Source organism: Pygocentrus nattereri, chromosome 6 (assembly GCF_015220715.1).
Source record: "Pygocentrus nattereri isolate fPygNat1 chromosome 6, fPygNat1.pri, whole genome shotgun sequence".
In the NCBI taxonomy this organism is placed as follows: domain Eukaryota; kingdom Metazoa; phylum Chordata; class Actinopteri; order Characiformes; family Serrasalmidae; genus Pygocentrus; species Pygocentrus nattereri.
This window is the reverse complement of record NC_051216.1, coordinates 5746755-5765435: the sequence shown is the minus strand read 5'-3', so window position 1 is coordinate 5765435 and position 18681 is coordinate 5746755. Positions and strand designations below refer to the sequence as shown.

General features: G+C 41.5%; 1 protein-coding gene across 1 annotated transcript; it reads left to right on the top strand.

The window, feature by feature from the left end:
* Positions 1–3397: 3397 nt before the first annotated feature.
* Positions 3398–12072, top strand: fev (FEV transcription factor, ETS family member). The gene is made up of 3 exons (XM_037539186.1): positions 3398–3463; positions 4043–4114; positions 7958–12072. Exons 1-3 carry the CDS (start codon positions 3412–3414, stop codon positions 8476–8478), a joined length of 645 nt encoding a protein of 214 aa, XP_037395083.1. The 5' UTR covers positions 3398–3411; the 3' UTR covers positions 8479–12072.
* The last annotated feature ends 6609 nt before the right edge of the window (positions 12073–18681 follow it).

The following is an 18681-nucleotide window of genomic DNA, read 5'->3' as shown; positions in this document are numbered from 1 at the left end:
TTAGCCTGTTAGCTGTTGCTTAGCTACTTGTTTCCCAGAGCTATGAGGCCAACGTAGCTAGAAAGTGGACAAAAATTCAGGCTTCACAATATTCGAGGTTCTTCTATCCGTGTTTATGGATGCAGTGGCAGATATCACAGTCTCAGCGAGTATGTGATGATTTAGACATGCAGTTAGCACCATGCTAAATACTGGAATGTATCGCTGTTGTCGGGAAAAAACCTCGTATCCCCATTTTTGTCAATTTCCAGTTTTTGACGTTACTTGAAAGTACCACTGGTCCTACATAGTCTGTGTAAATTTCATGATGAATGGACCAACAGAAATCATCTAAAATGACTTGGGAAAACGTCTGGTTCCATTGACTTACATTAACAGTAGAGTAGGTTTTTATCTTCTACTGTAAAATTACCTTTTTGGAGACGCGAGGTTTTGATCCGACAACAGCGATATGTTTCCATTAATTGTTAGCTACATTAGCAGAGAACGTGGAGAGAGGATTCCCACTCTCTGCAATGTCTTCCAGTTTTGCTCAAACACTAGAGGGCGCTCCCGAGCGAGTCTAAAATGAATTGGTTGATAGGAAGCGTTTGAGCAAAATCATAGTTTAAAAATGCTGAAACGTTTTTTAATGTAAAGGAATGAAGTCAATCCTGAACAATGAATATAATAAAACACTAACGCCGCTGTTTTATTTAAAACTCGAGTTATAGGAGTTTAAAACAGCTCCTCATGTACATTCATGACGTCAGTGAGCGCAAACAGCCAATGAGCTGCTCCGCTCGTCCATCAATCAGTACGCTCTAGCAGTAAAGCCCGCCCCCTGCTGCCCAAAACCCTGTTTACTGCAGAAATAAAGGAAACATATCAGTATGATAAGTGATACTTTTTTAATCCCACAAACGGGGAAATTCCACCTCTGCATTTAACCCATCTATGAAGTGAAACCCCACGTGCACACACACACTAGGGGGCAGTGAGCACACTTGCTTGGAGCGGTGGGCAGCCCTATCCGCAGCGCCCGGGGAGCAGTTGGGGGTTAGGTGTCTTGCTCAAGGACACCTCAGTCATGGACTGTCGGTGCTGGAGATCGAACCGGCGACCTTTCAGTCACAAGGCCAGCTCCCTAACCTCCAGCCCACGACTGCCTCTAATTTTCTTTGTTTCTTTGTTCTAGATTTCTTTGTTTTTTTAGTGAAACACATCCTTCTACTGTCTAAAACTAAGTGATTAGAAACTATTTTAACTTTCTCTCTTTAGCTGTTGAGCCATTCTCTCCCATTCATTGAGGACTCGCTCGCAGGCGCCCTCTGCTGTTCAGCAGTCCTGTTTATGATGTAATGGGGGAAATAAGAAGTGGCCAGGATCCTCATAACCCGGCTCTGATATTAGCCTCAGAGTTCCAGCGTAAAATTAAAGAAGCAAACCTCAGACACCAAACATGACTTGGCTGATCGACTAGGCTTGGGGTCAATAGCCACGGAATTTATTTAGTTTTACTGTGAAAATTCTCATTTAAAGCGCCACTGTTTTCAATGAATATGGTGATCGGGTGCAAACTGAACTACAGTCACCCGAAAAACACATGCGGACGGAGTAAAGATGGTGAGAAGAGCACTCTGGGTAATAAAACACACAAACTAAATGCTTAGTGTGTCTCGGACTTCTTCAGTAGCAGAAATCTAATGAACAGGAACAGTGAACCTCGTATTCCCCAGGGCATGTTTTGGTTTGTCCTTCTGAATTTTCACGAACAAATCGTAAGGCAGATTATTCGGTAACCGCATGAAATAAATCCATCCATCCATCCTCAACCGCTTACCCGGGTCCGGGTGGCGGGGGCAGCAGCCTAAGCAAAGAGGCCCAGGCCTCCCTCTCCCCCACCACTGCATGAAATAAATATAAATTTATATTTATTTATTTTATTGTAAAAGCCCCTCAAATGAGCAGAACATTGATGGTCTACACATTTCACTGTACGCTTACCGTTCACTGCTGAAAGCCAGAAATCTCAGACCCTCTTTGTGTTATTTTATAAAAGTAATGTTTACAGCACAACACACACTAACACACACACACACCACCAGTCAGTGTTACTGCAGTGCTGCGAATGACCCACCACCCAAACAGTACCTGCTCTGTTAGGGTCCATAGGGGTCCTGCCCACTGAAGAACAGGGTAACAGAGTATCAGAGAAACAGATGGACTACAGTCTGTAACTGTAGAACTACAGAGACCAGCTATACAGTAAGTGGAGCTGAATGTTATGCCTGATAGGTGTACATCTCCTCTAGCTTCTTCAAAGAACCTTAAAAACATGGCTCTACACAGCAAGAAAAAGGTTCTAGCATTGTTTATGAATGGATTTTTTAGTTCTATATACAACCATCTTTTCTCAGAGTGCATCCCCATCAAAGAGAACAGCCTTTACAGTTTAAGTGCAAAGAACCATCGTTCTTTGAGTTTCTACATATAACCAACATATACGCGTTGAAGATGAAATGAGGTTTAAACTACGAGGATTTCTGTGCGTGATGGGCTGATAGATATGATGAAGAGCCTATTTGACTGTATATCACTGAACAGTCACACTAGGTGGTTGGTCAGTGTAGTGGGTAATACTTCTGCCTTCTATGCAATAGACTGGGGTTCAATCCCCACCTGGGTAAACACCCTACACTATACCAATAAGAGTCCTTGGGCAAGACTCCTAACACCACCTTGGCCTCCCTGTGTAAAAATAATCAAATTGTAAGTCGGTCTGGATAAGAGCCTCAGCCATATGCCATAAATGTAGATGTAAAACACGCAGCACTGGCTCTGCGTCCTGCCTCCCTCCTGAGCCGCAGGCAGGAGCCTGAGTCCTGCAGGGCGCATCTGTCAATGGTTAATCAATACGGTCGTGAGGCGAAGGGCTTTTACGTTTACAGCCCCGACGCTGAGCTCCGGCATAAAATGTTCCCGTTTGGCCACGAGCGCTGGAGCGTGCTTGAAAGGTAAACAGCGCGGCGCGGGCCTTTTCTGTTTGCAGAGAGGTAAAAAGGCGGAAAAGAAAGAGGATCTGAACTGGTTTCCATGTCAAACACTTCAATTCTCCATAGAAACTCCGATCTTAACGCAGAAACTTTATTAAAGGCAGATAGCGGGGCGATAAGGGCCGAATTTCTATCGGCTGCCTCTTTTTATTGTGCAGCCAGGGAGGGATGACAGAGGTAAATTGCTCTTTTAATTAAAGCAATGCTCCAAAGGAAATTGCTGTCTGAATATTGTCTCAGAGATGGGGGCTGGTGACAGTTGCCTGGAAACTTCAATCTGTTTCACATTTATTCCAGATCCCAGTTTTGAGATAAAGTTTAATAAAAAATCTCCCCCCTTGAATGAAAGCCTAAGCCCTCGTGCGGCTGCACCACAATGCCCCAGCGCTGCGGAGGAGGAAGCCTTGTGTTTAACATGTATCTCTCAGGTACGGAGCTCCATTTACTCCTGTAGCTTTACCAATTAGGGCGAGATGGAGGAGAAGACGGAGGGATCGTGGAGCTCCTTCTCTTCTCTTCTCTTCTCTTCTCTTCTCTTCTCTTCTCTTCTCTTCTCTTCTCTTCTCTTCTCAGCGGAAATCCCCTCCTCTGCCCTTTCCTGCTCTCCTCTGTGCCCTCCGTGCGCTCCGGCCTCTCCAAGCCTTCTCGCGTCTTTGTGCGCCTTTGCGCGCTTTGCGCGTCTTTACGCGTTCGGATTAGAGCGGATGTCCTTTTTCCTGGACGCGTTTCCTGACTCCACTGTTGAGCTCCAGCAGGAGTATCACTCACTGCAGCCAGAGGAGCGACTCTGCTCCTCACAGAGCGGCTCCTTCAGTCAGAATAACGCATCCAGGTTCTGGAAACGCGGCTGTGATTTCAGCCTTTTAGGCGCGCGTTTCGCCTCTCCGAGCTCTCCGGCTCCAGCAGCGGTTCTCTCTCGTCAGGCAGCTCCTAACGAAGCCGCAATCGCCCCGTTTAATAAAGTGAAATGATTTAACTGCAGCAGTTTGTTTTTTTTTCATTTCCAGATCCTACAGAAAATTTACTGAAGGACAGTAAAAGTTCATCGTGGAGCCCCATAAACGCAGGAGTGCAGAAAGGTAAGTGCTCCGTCTTTCACCGCGCGCTCAGCGCTCCTGTAACATCCCAAACATCCGTCACGATCTCGGCGAATAAAAGGCGCAGTCATCACTTTATTCCCCGCTTTTATTCTCACAATCAGGTTAGAACGAAATGTTCCCCAAATGCCTGTTTTAGACCGAAGCCTGTTTTCTTTCTTAACGCTGGTCTTTAAAACTGTTTCTAAATGTAGCACGAATGATTTAAGGACGTCTGTCTAATTTGTGGCAGAGCTTTTCACCACATTTCCTCGGATTTCTCAGCTCAGATGTCCAAATCATCATTATCATCATCATCATCTGCGTTTGGCTTGGATTCTCTTACAGTTTGACCTTCAGCTAAAATCAATTTTAAAGCCCATTGATCTTATTTCTCTGATTTATTATAGTGAAAATAACCGCGACAGATTTCTTCTCTGTTAAATCTACAGACAGGAGTGAAGTCAAGCTCACGGTTCAGCCCGAACATGTCACATTTATATACAGTCATCATTCATTTATTGAATATTTTGGTGATGAATATTAATCAATAGGTAATTAGACGATATTTATACATCAGGTTTTTTGTTTATTTCCGTCCTTGTTTATCATTTAAATACAAATAAAGGAATACATGAAAAACAAGGTATTCATTTAATAATAAAGCATATATATATATATATATATATATAAAATGGATTTATTTAGCCTGCCTTTTTTACCTCACACGGTCTAATAGATAATGCTTTCACTACTAAGACAAAAAGAGGAAATAATAATAAAGATCAAACCCCAGTTTTATATTTAATTACTACCTTATTTTTAAATAAATAAGCTTTGGAATTTTCCATATATATATAATATATATATAATATACAGTACTGTGTGAAAGTTTTGGGCATCTAATCAAATGTTTAACCAGTTGACCTCAGCAGTGAGTTTATCACAATATACATTAGAATAAAGTCACATTCACAATTCAAATAAACAGAAAAATAATAAACAGTAACAAGAATTTCTTGGGTCCATATTTTTCCTGGACACCTTCACAGCCGCCACAGAGACTCGTTAATATCATCAATGACATCATGAGCTCAATTTACTGAGCACTGATTGGTCAAACCAGGAGCTGCTTTATAACTACAGATAATACTGGGCTTCCTCGAGGAGGAGAGGCTTGGAGATGGTTAAACACACACACGTACAGAAAATCACTATTTATTATTTGTATATATACATGATCATTATTAATTAATATTCTATAAATTTGGTTTATTCAAATATTAACACTTTTCTCAGCAAATAAACACAAACTACACAAATAAATAGATTTTCAAAATGTGTCTTGGGTGCCTCAGACTTTCACACAGCACTGTTTATACACTCTCAGAAAAAAAAGGAACTGCCACTGGGGCAGGACCCCTCTCGTCACTGTGGTGGTGCCCTCAGGGGTCCATCTCAGTGCCTTTAGTGACGGAACATAACTGAACCATAATCCACTGAAATGATCTGTTCTAAGCTCCACACACCCCGCCTCGCCTCGCCTCGCCTCGCCTCCAGGCTTTTTATTAAATGCTTCTGTTTTAGAAAATTAGTCTATAACAAGAAATAAATATCGAATTTTTCACTGGGAAAAACATATTTATGGTACACAATTGGACCTTAAAACCACTGCTGCACCTGAGGGAACGTTTACATTGTTCGTACTTTGATGAACGAATCAGGTGCCTGCACGGTACCTTTATTTCTAACAGTGTATATATGTGCATGTGCATGTGTGAGTGTGTGTGTGTGTGTGTGTGTGTGTGTGTGTGTGAGTGTGTGTGTGTGTGTATGTGTGTGAGTGTGTATACACATTTCCCCTGAGCTCATACTGCCTAAATCTAATTCCACAGTGAGGAAGTAAATGATTTTCTGATCTATTTACCATATTTAAAGCTTCCTTCTCTCGTCAGCACTTTACAATTGGCATTTTTGTCTTTACATATTCGACATGACCCATAACACCTGTACCTTCTCATTTTAATCCTATTCAAAAAACGGGAACGACTTGTAAACACTCAGAACGTTGTATGTGTTTTTAACCCGTTTAGACGTCCAGCCAAATCCTATTTTTCTGCTTTGTCACACACAGAAAAGTCCATTCTTTATTAATCTCATTCCTATTCCCTATCAACTCCGAGGAGCATCACTTAAAGCTGTTAAAATGACGGATTATAATTACAGGTAAATAAATCAGTTGTGTTAAAAACATTTCAAAACCTAAAAACATAAAAACATTGATGACCAAAGAGCTGAACCTCTTGATTCTCTTTTATATTAATGAATAATATTATAAGGTAGTTCCTCTCGCTTCAGCTGACTACGTTTATAAATCTGCAACTTGTAACTGATTCAGCGCTGAAATGGGTTCAGTATTGATTTTGAATGTTTACGGCGCTGTGCCGTGTTCGTTATGTGCTGAAACGGGTTCATTAGTCAGCACTACCAGATATTCAGCCAGTACAGTCTTTTAACGTCTTTATTCAGCATTTTAATGTGGTCTTTAGGTACTATACTGAATCTGCCGTACCTCTATGATTTCAGTACCGCATTATATTCAGTCAGATTCATCAGGAACTGGACTGTGTTCATTCAGTGTTATAGTCTATTCACACACTACTGTAATGAGTTTATACAGTAGTATGGAACGTCCATTCAACGCCGTGACGTATTCATTTAGTGCCATAATGTGTGTGTGCGGTCCTGGGTGGCCGGTTTCCAGCACAGTTTGATGTTTTACCTACTCACACACAGCTGATTACACTTAGCTGTTAATTACCAGGTTTAGTGGGTCTCTTCAAGTAGGAAAACCTCCAAACTGTGCCGGACGCTGGACCTCTAGGACAGCGTCGGTGCACCCCTGCTGTTATGTGTTCGCTCAGTACCCAAACTCATTCATTCAGTACTGCACTGTGTTCATGCAATACCATAATTTGTTCATTCAGTATTATAATGTGTCCATTCAGTACTGTAATGTATTAATTTAGTACTACAGTGTGCTCACTGCGTACACAAATGCGTTTATTTGGTACTTTAATGTATTCGCTATTCTTACGTATGTATTAAGTATTGCAATATATTCATTCTCTACTTTCATGTATTTGTCCAGTATTTTCATGTGCTCAGTCATTCAGTACTGTAATGTATACATTCAGTACAATAATGTGCTAAGTCAGTTCTGTAATATGTTCATTTATTACTCTAATGCATTCATTCAGTACTCTTCTGTTCACTCAGTACTGTAATACATACCTCTAGTATTGCGATATGTTCATTCAGTACTGTAATGCATACTTTTAGTACTGTAGTGTTCAAACTATATATTAATTCAGCACTGCAATGTATGCATTCAGTACTTTTATGTACTTGTTCAGTAATAATGTGTCCATTTAGTACTGTAACGCATGCTTTCAGTACTTTTATGTACTTGTTCAGTAATATGTCCATTCAGTACTGTAACATATGCTTTCAGTACTTTCATGTACTTGTTCAGTAATAATGTGTCCATTCAGTACTGTAGTGTATGCTTTCACTACCATAATGTAATGATTCAATAATGTATGTTAATTCAGGACTTCAGTATATTAATTCAGTACTGAATGTGTTTATTCAGTATATTGATGTGTCCATTCAGTACTCTTATGTATTTATTCAATACTTTTGGGTTCATTTAGTACTGTAGTGTACGCTTCCAATATTATAATGTGTTCATTCAGTACTGTAATGTGTTCACATGTATATTTTCAGTACCAGTTCAGTTCAGCAGTCCAAGCCCTTGTTCCCCATGTCCTTGTGTTTCTCCAGGCAGTGGTCAGATTCAGCTGTGGCAGTTCCTGCTGGAGCTGCTGTCCGACAGCTCCAACACATCCTGCATTGCGTGGGAAGGGACGAATGGTGAATTTAAGCTGCTGGACCCAGACGAGGTGGCTCGGCGTTGGGGAGAGAGGAAGAGCAAACCCAGCATGAACTACGACAAGCTGAGCCGCGCGCTGCGCTACTACTATGACAAGAACATCATGAGTAAAGTTCACGGGAAGCGCTATGCCTACAAGTTTGACTTCCACGGCCTGGCGCAGGTGTGCCAGCCCTCCTCCACCGAGCAGGCCCTCTATAAACTGCAGACCAACTTCGCCCCCCTCCCCTTCTCAGGCATCTCCAACATCTCCAAACTGAACCTGGGACCCCCGGGGTTCTCCTACTGGCCTGCGTCCCCCCAGGCCCTGTACCACAGCCACGGCCTGCAGCCCGGAGCATTCAGCACTGTTGCCCCTGCGCACCTGAGCTGCGTGAACAACATCAACAACATCAACAACCATTACAACTGAGAGGAGAACAGCACACACAGTGAAAAACCCCCACTGCAGATTGAACACCAACGGTAATGGATTAGCACATTAAAGTACTGAATTAACACCTGCAGTACTTAATGAATACATACAGTACTTAATACATACAGTACTGAATTAATAACTACAATACTTAAATAATACATGCAGTATGGCATAATATCTACAGTACTTCATTAATACATACACTACAGAATAAATATCTATGCTACTGACTCAATACCGGCAGTATAAATATATACTTCAGGTGCTGAATTAATACATATATACCAAATGCACACATACAGTGATGAATTAATACATACAAGTACTGAATAAATACCTACAGTACTGAATGAATACCTACAGTACTGAATACATACCAACAGAGCAGAATTAATACACAAAATGCTGAATATATAACTACAGTACTGAATTAATACATGCAGTACTGAATAAATACCTACAATAATACAATGTATTAAATAATACAGTCAATGCGTAATACAGATTTTCTGTAACAATCATACTGACATTACTGAATTAACACAGTGTTAGACTGAGTAGTGCTGAATTAATAACACTTTCGTCGCTGAATTAATATTTACAGTGCTGAATAAACACATTACAGTGTTCTTTTGGTTAAAGCTATGAGATTTAATTCAACACTGCAGGTGTTCAACAGTTTGGAAAAAAAACAACATTGTAATGTGTTCATTTAGCCCTGTAATGTATAAATTCTATACTTGAATATATTTTATACTAATGTATTCATTGAGTATTGAAATTTCTCAGTATTCTGATGGTCTTCTTCATGTAGTGATTGAAAACTGTTGTGTTCATTCAGTACTGAAGTGTATTAATTCAGCACTGTATTTCATTTGATACTGAAACATTAATTGAGAATTCTATGTGTTCAGTACTTTCATTAGTTCAGTACTGCAATTTGTTTATTCAGTACTGCAGTGTATTCAATTGGTAATATAATGTATTTGTTCAGTTAATGTGTTCGCTCCATACTGTAATGTATTCATTCAGCACTGTAATGTGTTTAGAACGTTAATGTCTTTGGAACTTAAATGTATTCATCGAGTATTGTAATGTGTTCTATACAGTACTCTATTTTTTTGTTGGTACTCTTTGTATTTTGTTGGTACATTAATGTTTTCATGGAGTACTGTAATGTATTCACTCAGTCCTGAAATATGCTGATTCAGTACTGTAATGTATTTTGTTGGTACGTTAATGTTTTCATGTAGTACTGTAATGTGTACACTCAGTGCTGTAATTTGTTCACTCAGTACTGTAATGTATTCAACGAGTACTGTACTGTATTCACTCAGCACTGTAATGTGTTCACTCAGTACTATAGTGGGTTCGCTCAATGCTAAAATGTGTTCACTCAATGCTAAAATGTGTTCACTCAGTGCTGTAATGTGTTCACTCAGTACTGTTATGTGTTCACTCAGTACTGTAGTGTGTTCACTCAGTGCTGTAATGTGTTCACTCAGTGCTGTAATGTGTTCACTCAGTGCTGTAATGTGTTCACTCAGTACTATAATGCGTTCACTCAGTACTGTAGTGTGTTCACTCAGTACTATAGTGTGTTCACTCAGTGCTATAATGTGTTCACTCAGTGCTGTAATGTGTTCACTCAGTACTGTAATGTGTTCACTCAGTGCTATAATGTGTTCACTCAGTACTGTAATGTGTTCACTCAGTACTGTAATGTGTTCACTCAGTGCTATAATGTGTTCACTCAATACTGTAATGTGTTCATTCAGTACTGTATTGTTTTCACCCAGTACAGTAATGTGTTCACTGAGTACTATAATGCATTCACTCAGTGCTATAATGTGTTCATTCAGTGCTGTAATGTGTTCGCTCAGTACTGTAGTGTGTTCACTCAGTACTATAATGTGTTCACTCAGTACTATAATGTGTTCACTCAGTGCTGTAATGTGTTCACTCAGTACTGTAGTGTGTTCACTCAGTACTATAATGTGTTCACTCAGTACTGTAATGTGGTCACTCAGTACTATAGTGTGTTCACTCAGTGCTGTAATGTGTTCACTCAGTACTGTAGTGTGTTCACTCAGTACTATAATGTGTTCACTCAGTACTATAATGTGTTCACTCAGTGCTGTAATGTGTTCACTCAGTACTATAGTGTGTTCACTCAGTGCTGTAATGTGTTCACTCAGTACTGTAATGTGTTCACTCAGTACTGTAATGTGTTCACTCAGTACTATAATGTGTTCACTCAGTGCTGTAATGTGTTCACTCAGTACTGTAGTGTGTTCACTCAGTACTATAATGTGTTCACTCAGTACTATAATGTGTTCACTCAGTGCTGTAATGTGTTCACTCAGTACTATAGTGTGTTCACTCAGTACTGTAATGTGTTCACTCAGCACTGTAATGTGTTCACTTAGTGCTGTAATGTGGTCACTCAGTACTATAGTGTGTTCACTCAGTACCATAATGTGTTCACTCAGTACTGTAATGTGTTCACTTAGTACTGTAATCTGTTCCCTAAGTGCTATAATGTGTTCACTCAGTACAGTAATGTGTTCACTCAGTACTGTAATGTGTTCACTCAATGCTGTAATGTGTTCACTCAGTACTGTAATGTGTTCACTCAATGCTGTAATGTGTTCACTCAGTACTGTAATTTGTTCACTCAGTGCTGTTATGTGTTCACTCAGTACTGTAATGTGTTCACTCAGTACCGTAATGTGTTCACTCAGTACTGTAAAGTGTTCACTCAGTACCGTAATGTGTTCATGTTGATGTGTGGGGGTTTCACTGTGAGTACTGTGGTCCACAGTGATGTTGATGAAAGTCCAGCTGGGTTAGCAGATTACAGCTGTGTGATGCTGGTGAAGGACATGCTGCAGTTTCACGAGAATGACGGCTCTTCAGTTTTGCTGAAAAATTGCAGATGCTTTATTCTTCTTTACGTTTCATGGTGACGGGCTCAGCTGAAGCCCAGCTTAGTGCTCAAGCTCAAGCTTTGTCGAGCAGTGGTGTTGATAAAGTGATGTGGCGCCATCTCATGGAGGGCAGTCAGTAACATTTTACCCCTGATGATTATGTAGAAACATGATTCAGTCTATTATATTTCTACAGTGGTCTGGAAAACTGCAATTCAAACGTGCAGGATAATCAGCTCATATTTGTCCTTGGTTTTAGTTTTTAGTCATATTTTTGATATTTTTCGACTATTCTTTGTGAAAATGCATCTCTGTGCTAATCTGTTGTTCAGAGGGTTAGTTATAAATGTATCTGTCTAACATCCTTAATGTTTCCTCAGAATTTTGATCACAGAGCTTTTTTTTACTCTAGGTGTGTCTGAATCTCCTACAATGTTCACTGTGTTAACAATACTGTAACTATGATGCTTCGCACTCAGTTCAGCTCAGCGTTTTCAGAAGGAAGGGTAAACACGTCTCTGGGTGAGTTGCAGCCTCAGTAACACTGCAGCGGGTGAATGAGTGATGTGTAAGTTAAAGGATAAACCGTGTAGAAAGGCTTTCTGCTTTCTGTTCACTAGTGACATCCAGTTTATTCAATAAAGTCACTACACACTGATTTGGTATTCCTGCACTCGTCAGACACACGAGGGAACATGTAAAGGACCTCAGTGTTGCTGCGTGTTACGACCCGGTAAAGACTAAGCACCTTCTGAAACTACTCACAAACACACCTCCCCCACCAAAAGAAAACTGCCAGCAAACAGGCCAAAATACCAGTACTCACTGGAAAAATCCAAGAACGGACGAGACCCGGTCTAGGGTCAGCCCGTGACAGAGAACGAGAGTGGGCTCTCTCCCCAGACCTGCTGCCAGACCAGACACCAAACACCATTTAAACCAGAAAATGACCCGTTTATTTTCTTCAAAAGCTCAAACAAGCTGGGTTGATGGCTTCAGGGACGAGGATTAGCCAAAATAACAAACACAACAAGTAATGATTTCAAATCTAACTAAAGCAAGAACAAAAGAAAGAAATAAACATATAGGCTACCCGAACTCCCGACCTCAAACAGGAGACAAGGGAGCCAAAACAACACGGCGCCTGGCCCCAACTATCTCCCAGCTTTCAGAGCCAATCAAACAGTCACAGTCTTAACAATAGCAGCACAGCCAAGCAGATAGAAGGGAAGATCTGGTCTGGACAGGTGTTCGTCCAGGTCAGGTCAAAGGGGGAAAGAGCCCTGAATGTCTCCCAAGGAGGTGGCTCAGCGACCTCTTATGCTGCCAGGTGCACACACACACACACACACACCCCTTCTAAACCGCTTATCCTTCTGGGTTGTGGGAGCCTATCCCAGCTGTCATTGGGCAAAAGGCAGGATACACCCTGGACAGGTCGCCAGTCCACTGCAGGGCAGGCAGACAAATACAGACCCACACCCAGGGGCAATTCAGCACGTCCAATGGGCCTGACTGCATGTCTTTAGACAGTGGGGGGAAACCGGAGAACCTGAAGAATCCTACACAGACACGGGGAGAACATGCAAACTCCATACAGAGAGGACCCAGGTCGCCCGGCCGGGGACTCGAACCTAGGCCCTCGCTGCTGTGAGGTGACAGCGCTACCCACCACGCCACTGTGCCGCCCCGTACTACTACTCAATCTTAAAAAAGATATATATATATTTTTAAGGGTTCTTTAGTAAAGAAAAACATTTTGTATAGAACTAAGAGCACTCAAAGAACTGTTTGCATAATTTAGGAATTGTTTGAATCATAAAAAATTCTTCCAATGGATGAAAAACGTGTTGTACACGTTCTGAATAGGGTTCTACATAGCATCAAAAAGTGTGCTTCCATTGTTGTGATGCCAAGCTTGTTACAATAGTAGAACCCTTTTTGGTGCTATATATAGAACTATGTACAAAACACATTGTCCATCAGTCTGAAGAAACATTTCATGACACAAAAACATTTTAGTCATGCAGAGAGTTCTTTGAATGTTGATGGTTCCATACAAAACAATTTTAATTACTAAAGAACCCTTTAAAAAAGAGAGTGCTACTAATAGGACTTAAAAAAATCAAACATTTTTATTACATGTAATTAATTTAATAAGTATTTTATATACTGGCGGAGTGAGTTTCTGGCAGAGGATGTGACCTTCACTCAATATAACGTGTGACGTTTTAGCTCAAGGCTGTAAGAACAGCTAACATACACTATATTTCCTAAAGTCTTCACTCCCCCATCCAAATCACTGAATTCAGGTGTTCCAGGCACTTCCATGACCACAGGTGTATAAAGCCGAGCCCCTAGGCCTGCAGACTGCTTCTACAGACATTAGTGAAAGAATGGGTCGCTCTCAGGAGCTCAGTGAGTTCCAGCGTGGTACCGTGATCGGACGCCACCTGTGCAGCAAGTCCAGTCGTGAAATTTCCTCACTACTAAATATTCCACAGTCCACTGTCAGTGGGATTATAACAAAGTGGAAGCGATTGGGAACGACTGGAATACCTGAATTCAATGCCAGCCAAGGCTACACTGCCACCTTCTGGTAGCATCAGGGAATAGCATGGATACCTGCTTCACCGCTCTGGGCAAGTGTGCTCACTGCCCCCTAGTGTGTGTGTGTGCTCACTAGAGTGTATGTGGTGTTTCACTGCACTGATGGGTTAAATGCAGAGGTGAGATTTCCCCGGTGTGGGACTAATAAGGGTCTCGTAATCTTAATTTACTCTAAAACAATAATAATAGAAGCAGAATCCATAAACATCAGCCGGACAGCGGTGCTGAAACTCCCGTTGTGAGAGTGAGATCAGATCAGCGCTGCACTGACAGCTTTATTAATAAAATAAATAACTCATAAAAACTCACCCAGTAAAGAGACCGAGTCTGTCTCTCTGTCACTGACACCTCTGAGACCCTGTGTGTGTGTGTGTGTGTGTGTGTGTGTGTGTGTGTGTGTGTGTGTGTTCACTCTCTCAGCCTGACCAACACCGGACACAGTTCACCTCTGAGAGACACAAAGAGAAAGGACAGAGATAAAGACACAACTCCTCTCTCTCTGTCTCTCTCTCTGTTTTTCTCTCTCTTTCTCTTCTATTTCTCTCTCTTTCACTCTCTCTCTCTCTCTCTCTCTCTCTCTCTCTCTCTCTCTCTCTCTCTCCCCCCCTCTCTCTCTTTCATTCTCTCTCTCTCTCTTCTATTTCTCTCTCTCTCTTCTATTTCTCTCTCTCTCTTTCTCTCTGTCTCTCTCTCTCTCTCTCTCTCTCTCTCTCTCTCTCTCTGTCTCTCCCCTCTCTCTCTCCCCCCCTCTCTCTCTTTCATTCTCTCTCTCTCTCTCTTCTATTTCTCTCTCTCTCTCTCTTCTATTTCTCTCTCTCTCTCTCTCTCTCTCTCTCTTCTATTTCTCTCTCTCTCTCTCTCTCTCTCTCTCTCCCTCTCCATCCCCCCCCTCTCTATCCCCCCCCTCTCTCTCTCTTCTATTTCTCTCTCTCTCTCTCTCTCTCTCTCCCTCTCCCTCTCTATCCCCCCCCCCTCTCTCTCTCTCTTCTATTTCTCTCTCTCTCTCTCTCTCTCTCTCTCTCCCTCTCCCTCTCTATCCCCCCCCCCTCTCTCTCTCTCTTCAGTGTGTGTGATTACAGCAGACTGTGGCAGTGTTTCAGAGACTCTCAGTGACCCTCTGAACACTGAAGCTCTGTTCTTCTTTCTCTGAGAGTCGTTCTCACACTCCTCCACTTCTTTATCCTACTGTCACTCATCTCTTTCCATTATAATTTTCCTTATGACTGTGTCTATTTTGTCTTCTTTTATGCGTGCTAGAGAGATACCAAGTTATTATCATTACATGTAATTATAATGTATGTATTTTTAATTAACACATTTTTAATGAACAAATGGCCTTTATGGACATCGTTGCTTCATCAGCAGCTCTTAAAGCACTTTCCTACAGTACGGCAGCACTGTACGGTAGGACAGCGCTCATAAGGCTTAACGACATCTACATAAGCCTTTCATGACAACCTACATAAACATGTATTAATACGAAGAATGATTCTAAAAGCTGTCGGTCATCATGAAGTCTGCTTTTGTGGTGGTTGTTTAGTGTAGTGGGTAACACCTTTACCTTCTACACTGTAGACTGGGGTTCAATCCCCACCTGGGTAAGCGCCCTACACTATACCAATAAGAGTCCTTGGGCAAGACTCCCAACACCGCCTTGGCCTTCCTGTGTAAAATGATCAAACTGTAAGTCGCTCTGGATAAGAGCGTCAGCCAAATGCCATAAATGTAAACTCTGTTACGAACCTTTATGTCGGGTGACGGGCGTTTTTCAGATGTTAAATTGTGCTGTGATACTTTTTTTGGGGTGAAATGACACGTTATAAACTGACTTTGTAGGCCAGCACACACGGCTCAGGCGTAACATCATGACCACCTCCTCGTTTCTCCACTCACTGTCCATCTTATCAGCTCCACTTACTGTATAGCTGCTCTCTGTAGTTCTACAGTTACAGACTGTAGTCCATCTGTTTCTCTGATACTCTGTTACCCTGTTCTTCAGTGGTCAGGACCCCCATGGACCCTCACAGAGCAGGTATTATTTGGGTGGTGGATCATTCTCAGCACTGCAGTAACACTGACGTGGTGGTGGTGTGTTAGTGTGTGTTGTGCTGGTGCGAGTGGATCAGACACAGCAGCGCTGCTCAGGTTTTAGTTGGAAACATAAAACATTTAATGAAAATTGTTCAATCAGTTGAATTTGTCACATTTAGGATATGCAAATGATATTCAGATGCATGTTTATTTTGTGTCCCTGTGGACGTTCAGTGCTGTAATGAATTCTGGCCAGTGCTCCGCTTTTAACTCTTTGACCAGCAGAATTTATATTTCAGTATTTAACAGCGTTTAACTTTCCTGTAGCTCTGAGTTCTGTGTCGTAATCATGTGAGCTGCTTAATCTTAAGGTTGGGAGTGTTACTTTTGCTGCATTATGTGCAGGTTCATGATTGGCCACATGGGGGCAGGCTGCTGTATAAGAGATCATCAAGCCACCACCTGAGGAGACGTTCAGGGCTGTCTCTCCTCTGACGTGATCTAGAACTACACCTGTCCAGACCAGCACTCTTCACTCCACTCCACTCCACTCACTCCTGCTTCCCTCCTCTGAGAGGACGCATACAGGCTCTGAGCATTTCTATTAAGGGTTCTTTAGTAAAGAAAAAGGTTCCGTATAGAGCCATGAACACTCAAAGAACCTTTTGCACGATTAAATGGTTCTTTGCATGGAGGAAGGGTTCTTCAGATTGACGGAGAATGTGCTGTAGATGGCTCTAGGCAGAATCCTTTTTGAAAATAGTTCTATATAGCACCACAAATCATTCTTCTATTAAGAGCTTGGCGCTGTGAAGACGCTGTGTTTCGGCCTGACCCTGGACCGGGTCAGAACAGTACCAGCAGAACTAAGAAGTGGCAGAAGAATCAAACAGTCTTGCCTTTGTTCTTCACTGAGTCACTGTATAACTGCTGGATAGGTAAAATGTAACTTAATGTGACTTTCAAATGAAACACTGACTGTCTTTTCTAATCTTTTAATGTCAGAAAATCGCCGCTGTCGGATCAAAACCTCATATCTCCATTTTTGTCGATTTCCAGTTTTTGATATAATATGAACAAGCATCTTAGCTTTTATATTGTGTGTAAATTTCATGAAGGATGGACCAAATTAAACAGCCAAAAATGACTTGGAAAAAACTCTGGTTCCATTGACTTACATTGAAAGTAATGCAGGTTTTTCCCTTCTCCTGTAAAGTTACCGTTTTGGAGACGGCACCGATATGCTGTAAGTAAAGTAAGTAAACAGAAATGAGTATTATGGTACAAGTGTTTGTTTTCTTGTTATCTGACAAACTGACCTTTTTAATGGCCCAAATCAAAGACCCAACTCGACTAGTACAGATGTTATTTGAATTTGACTTAAAAGCTGGCAAGTGCAACCACCATAATAAATAAGGAATAAGCGTTTATAAATATTTAGGTTTATGTCAGTGATCATAAGGTGTCATGTAGTGTTATGAACACTTCCCGACAGTAAAGCATTACCACATTAACGCTTGTGCTCCTGCCTGTTTTATTACACACGTCCGTAACCTAAGAATAGCTCCATTAGTTTGCATTGAACTCCCTGTAGTTACTGAATAATAAGCCTTAGTATGAAATAAACCTGGACTGTTAAAGGGTTAAATGGCATTTAGACTCCATTAAGACATTCCTGAATACAAACGCTCGGTTCGTGATTTCACACTCCTACACATGGGCCAGCTTCTCCCACAGTGTGTGTGTGTGTGTGTGTGTGTGTGTGTGTGTGTGGGCCGTAGCACGATTCTCTCTGAGCACACACACAGAACATTCAGATCCATTCACAAAATCGCACAGGCCGTCTCCTCTGTGCTTGTAATGGTAAAGACGTTATCCTCTTACATAACCAGACTCCTCCAGCTGTACACCTGAATCACATCCAGTCCAATCCACCTGTGGACCTAAATAACAAACACTCCCATCCACCTGTTCACATCTACCCATACACCTTAATAATAGGCATATCAATCCATGTGTGCACCTGAACAATGACCAGTCCGTCCACTTGTAGAGCTTAATAATAGCCTTAAAACACCTGAATTATAACCCGACCATCACCAGATCACCTGAATAATAACCACTCCCATCCTCCTGTACACCTGAATAATAATAACAACATTATATATATATATATATATATATATATATATATATATATATATATAATATATACACACAACTGAACAGTTCAGGGTCTCTTTTATCGTATTGTTCATTTCATAATGTGGCAAATGTTTTCAGCGGGTGACAAGTCTGGACTGCAGGCTCTTTTAATACAGAGCAATGAGCTCGGGCCCAGAGAAGGTGGCAGCATTTCTAGATGCTGTTTATATTTGGTTTATTCTTTGCGTTTTAGAGTTTTAACTTGCATTTATGAATGCAGGGATGAACTGTGTTCACAGACAGTATTTTTTGAGCCCGTGCGGTGATTTGCACTGCAGAATCATGTCTGTTTTTAATGCGGTGCCGCCTGAGGCCCTGAAGATCACACTGTAAACATGGTTAAGAACCCCTGAGTTAACAGAATCCCCTTTCAACTGTCACATGAGTCGGTGTCAGCGTCATTGTTATTGACACTGTTGAA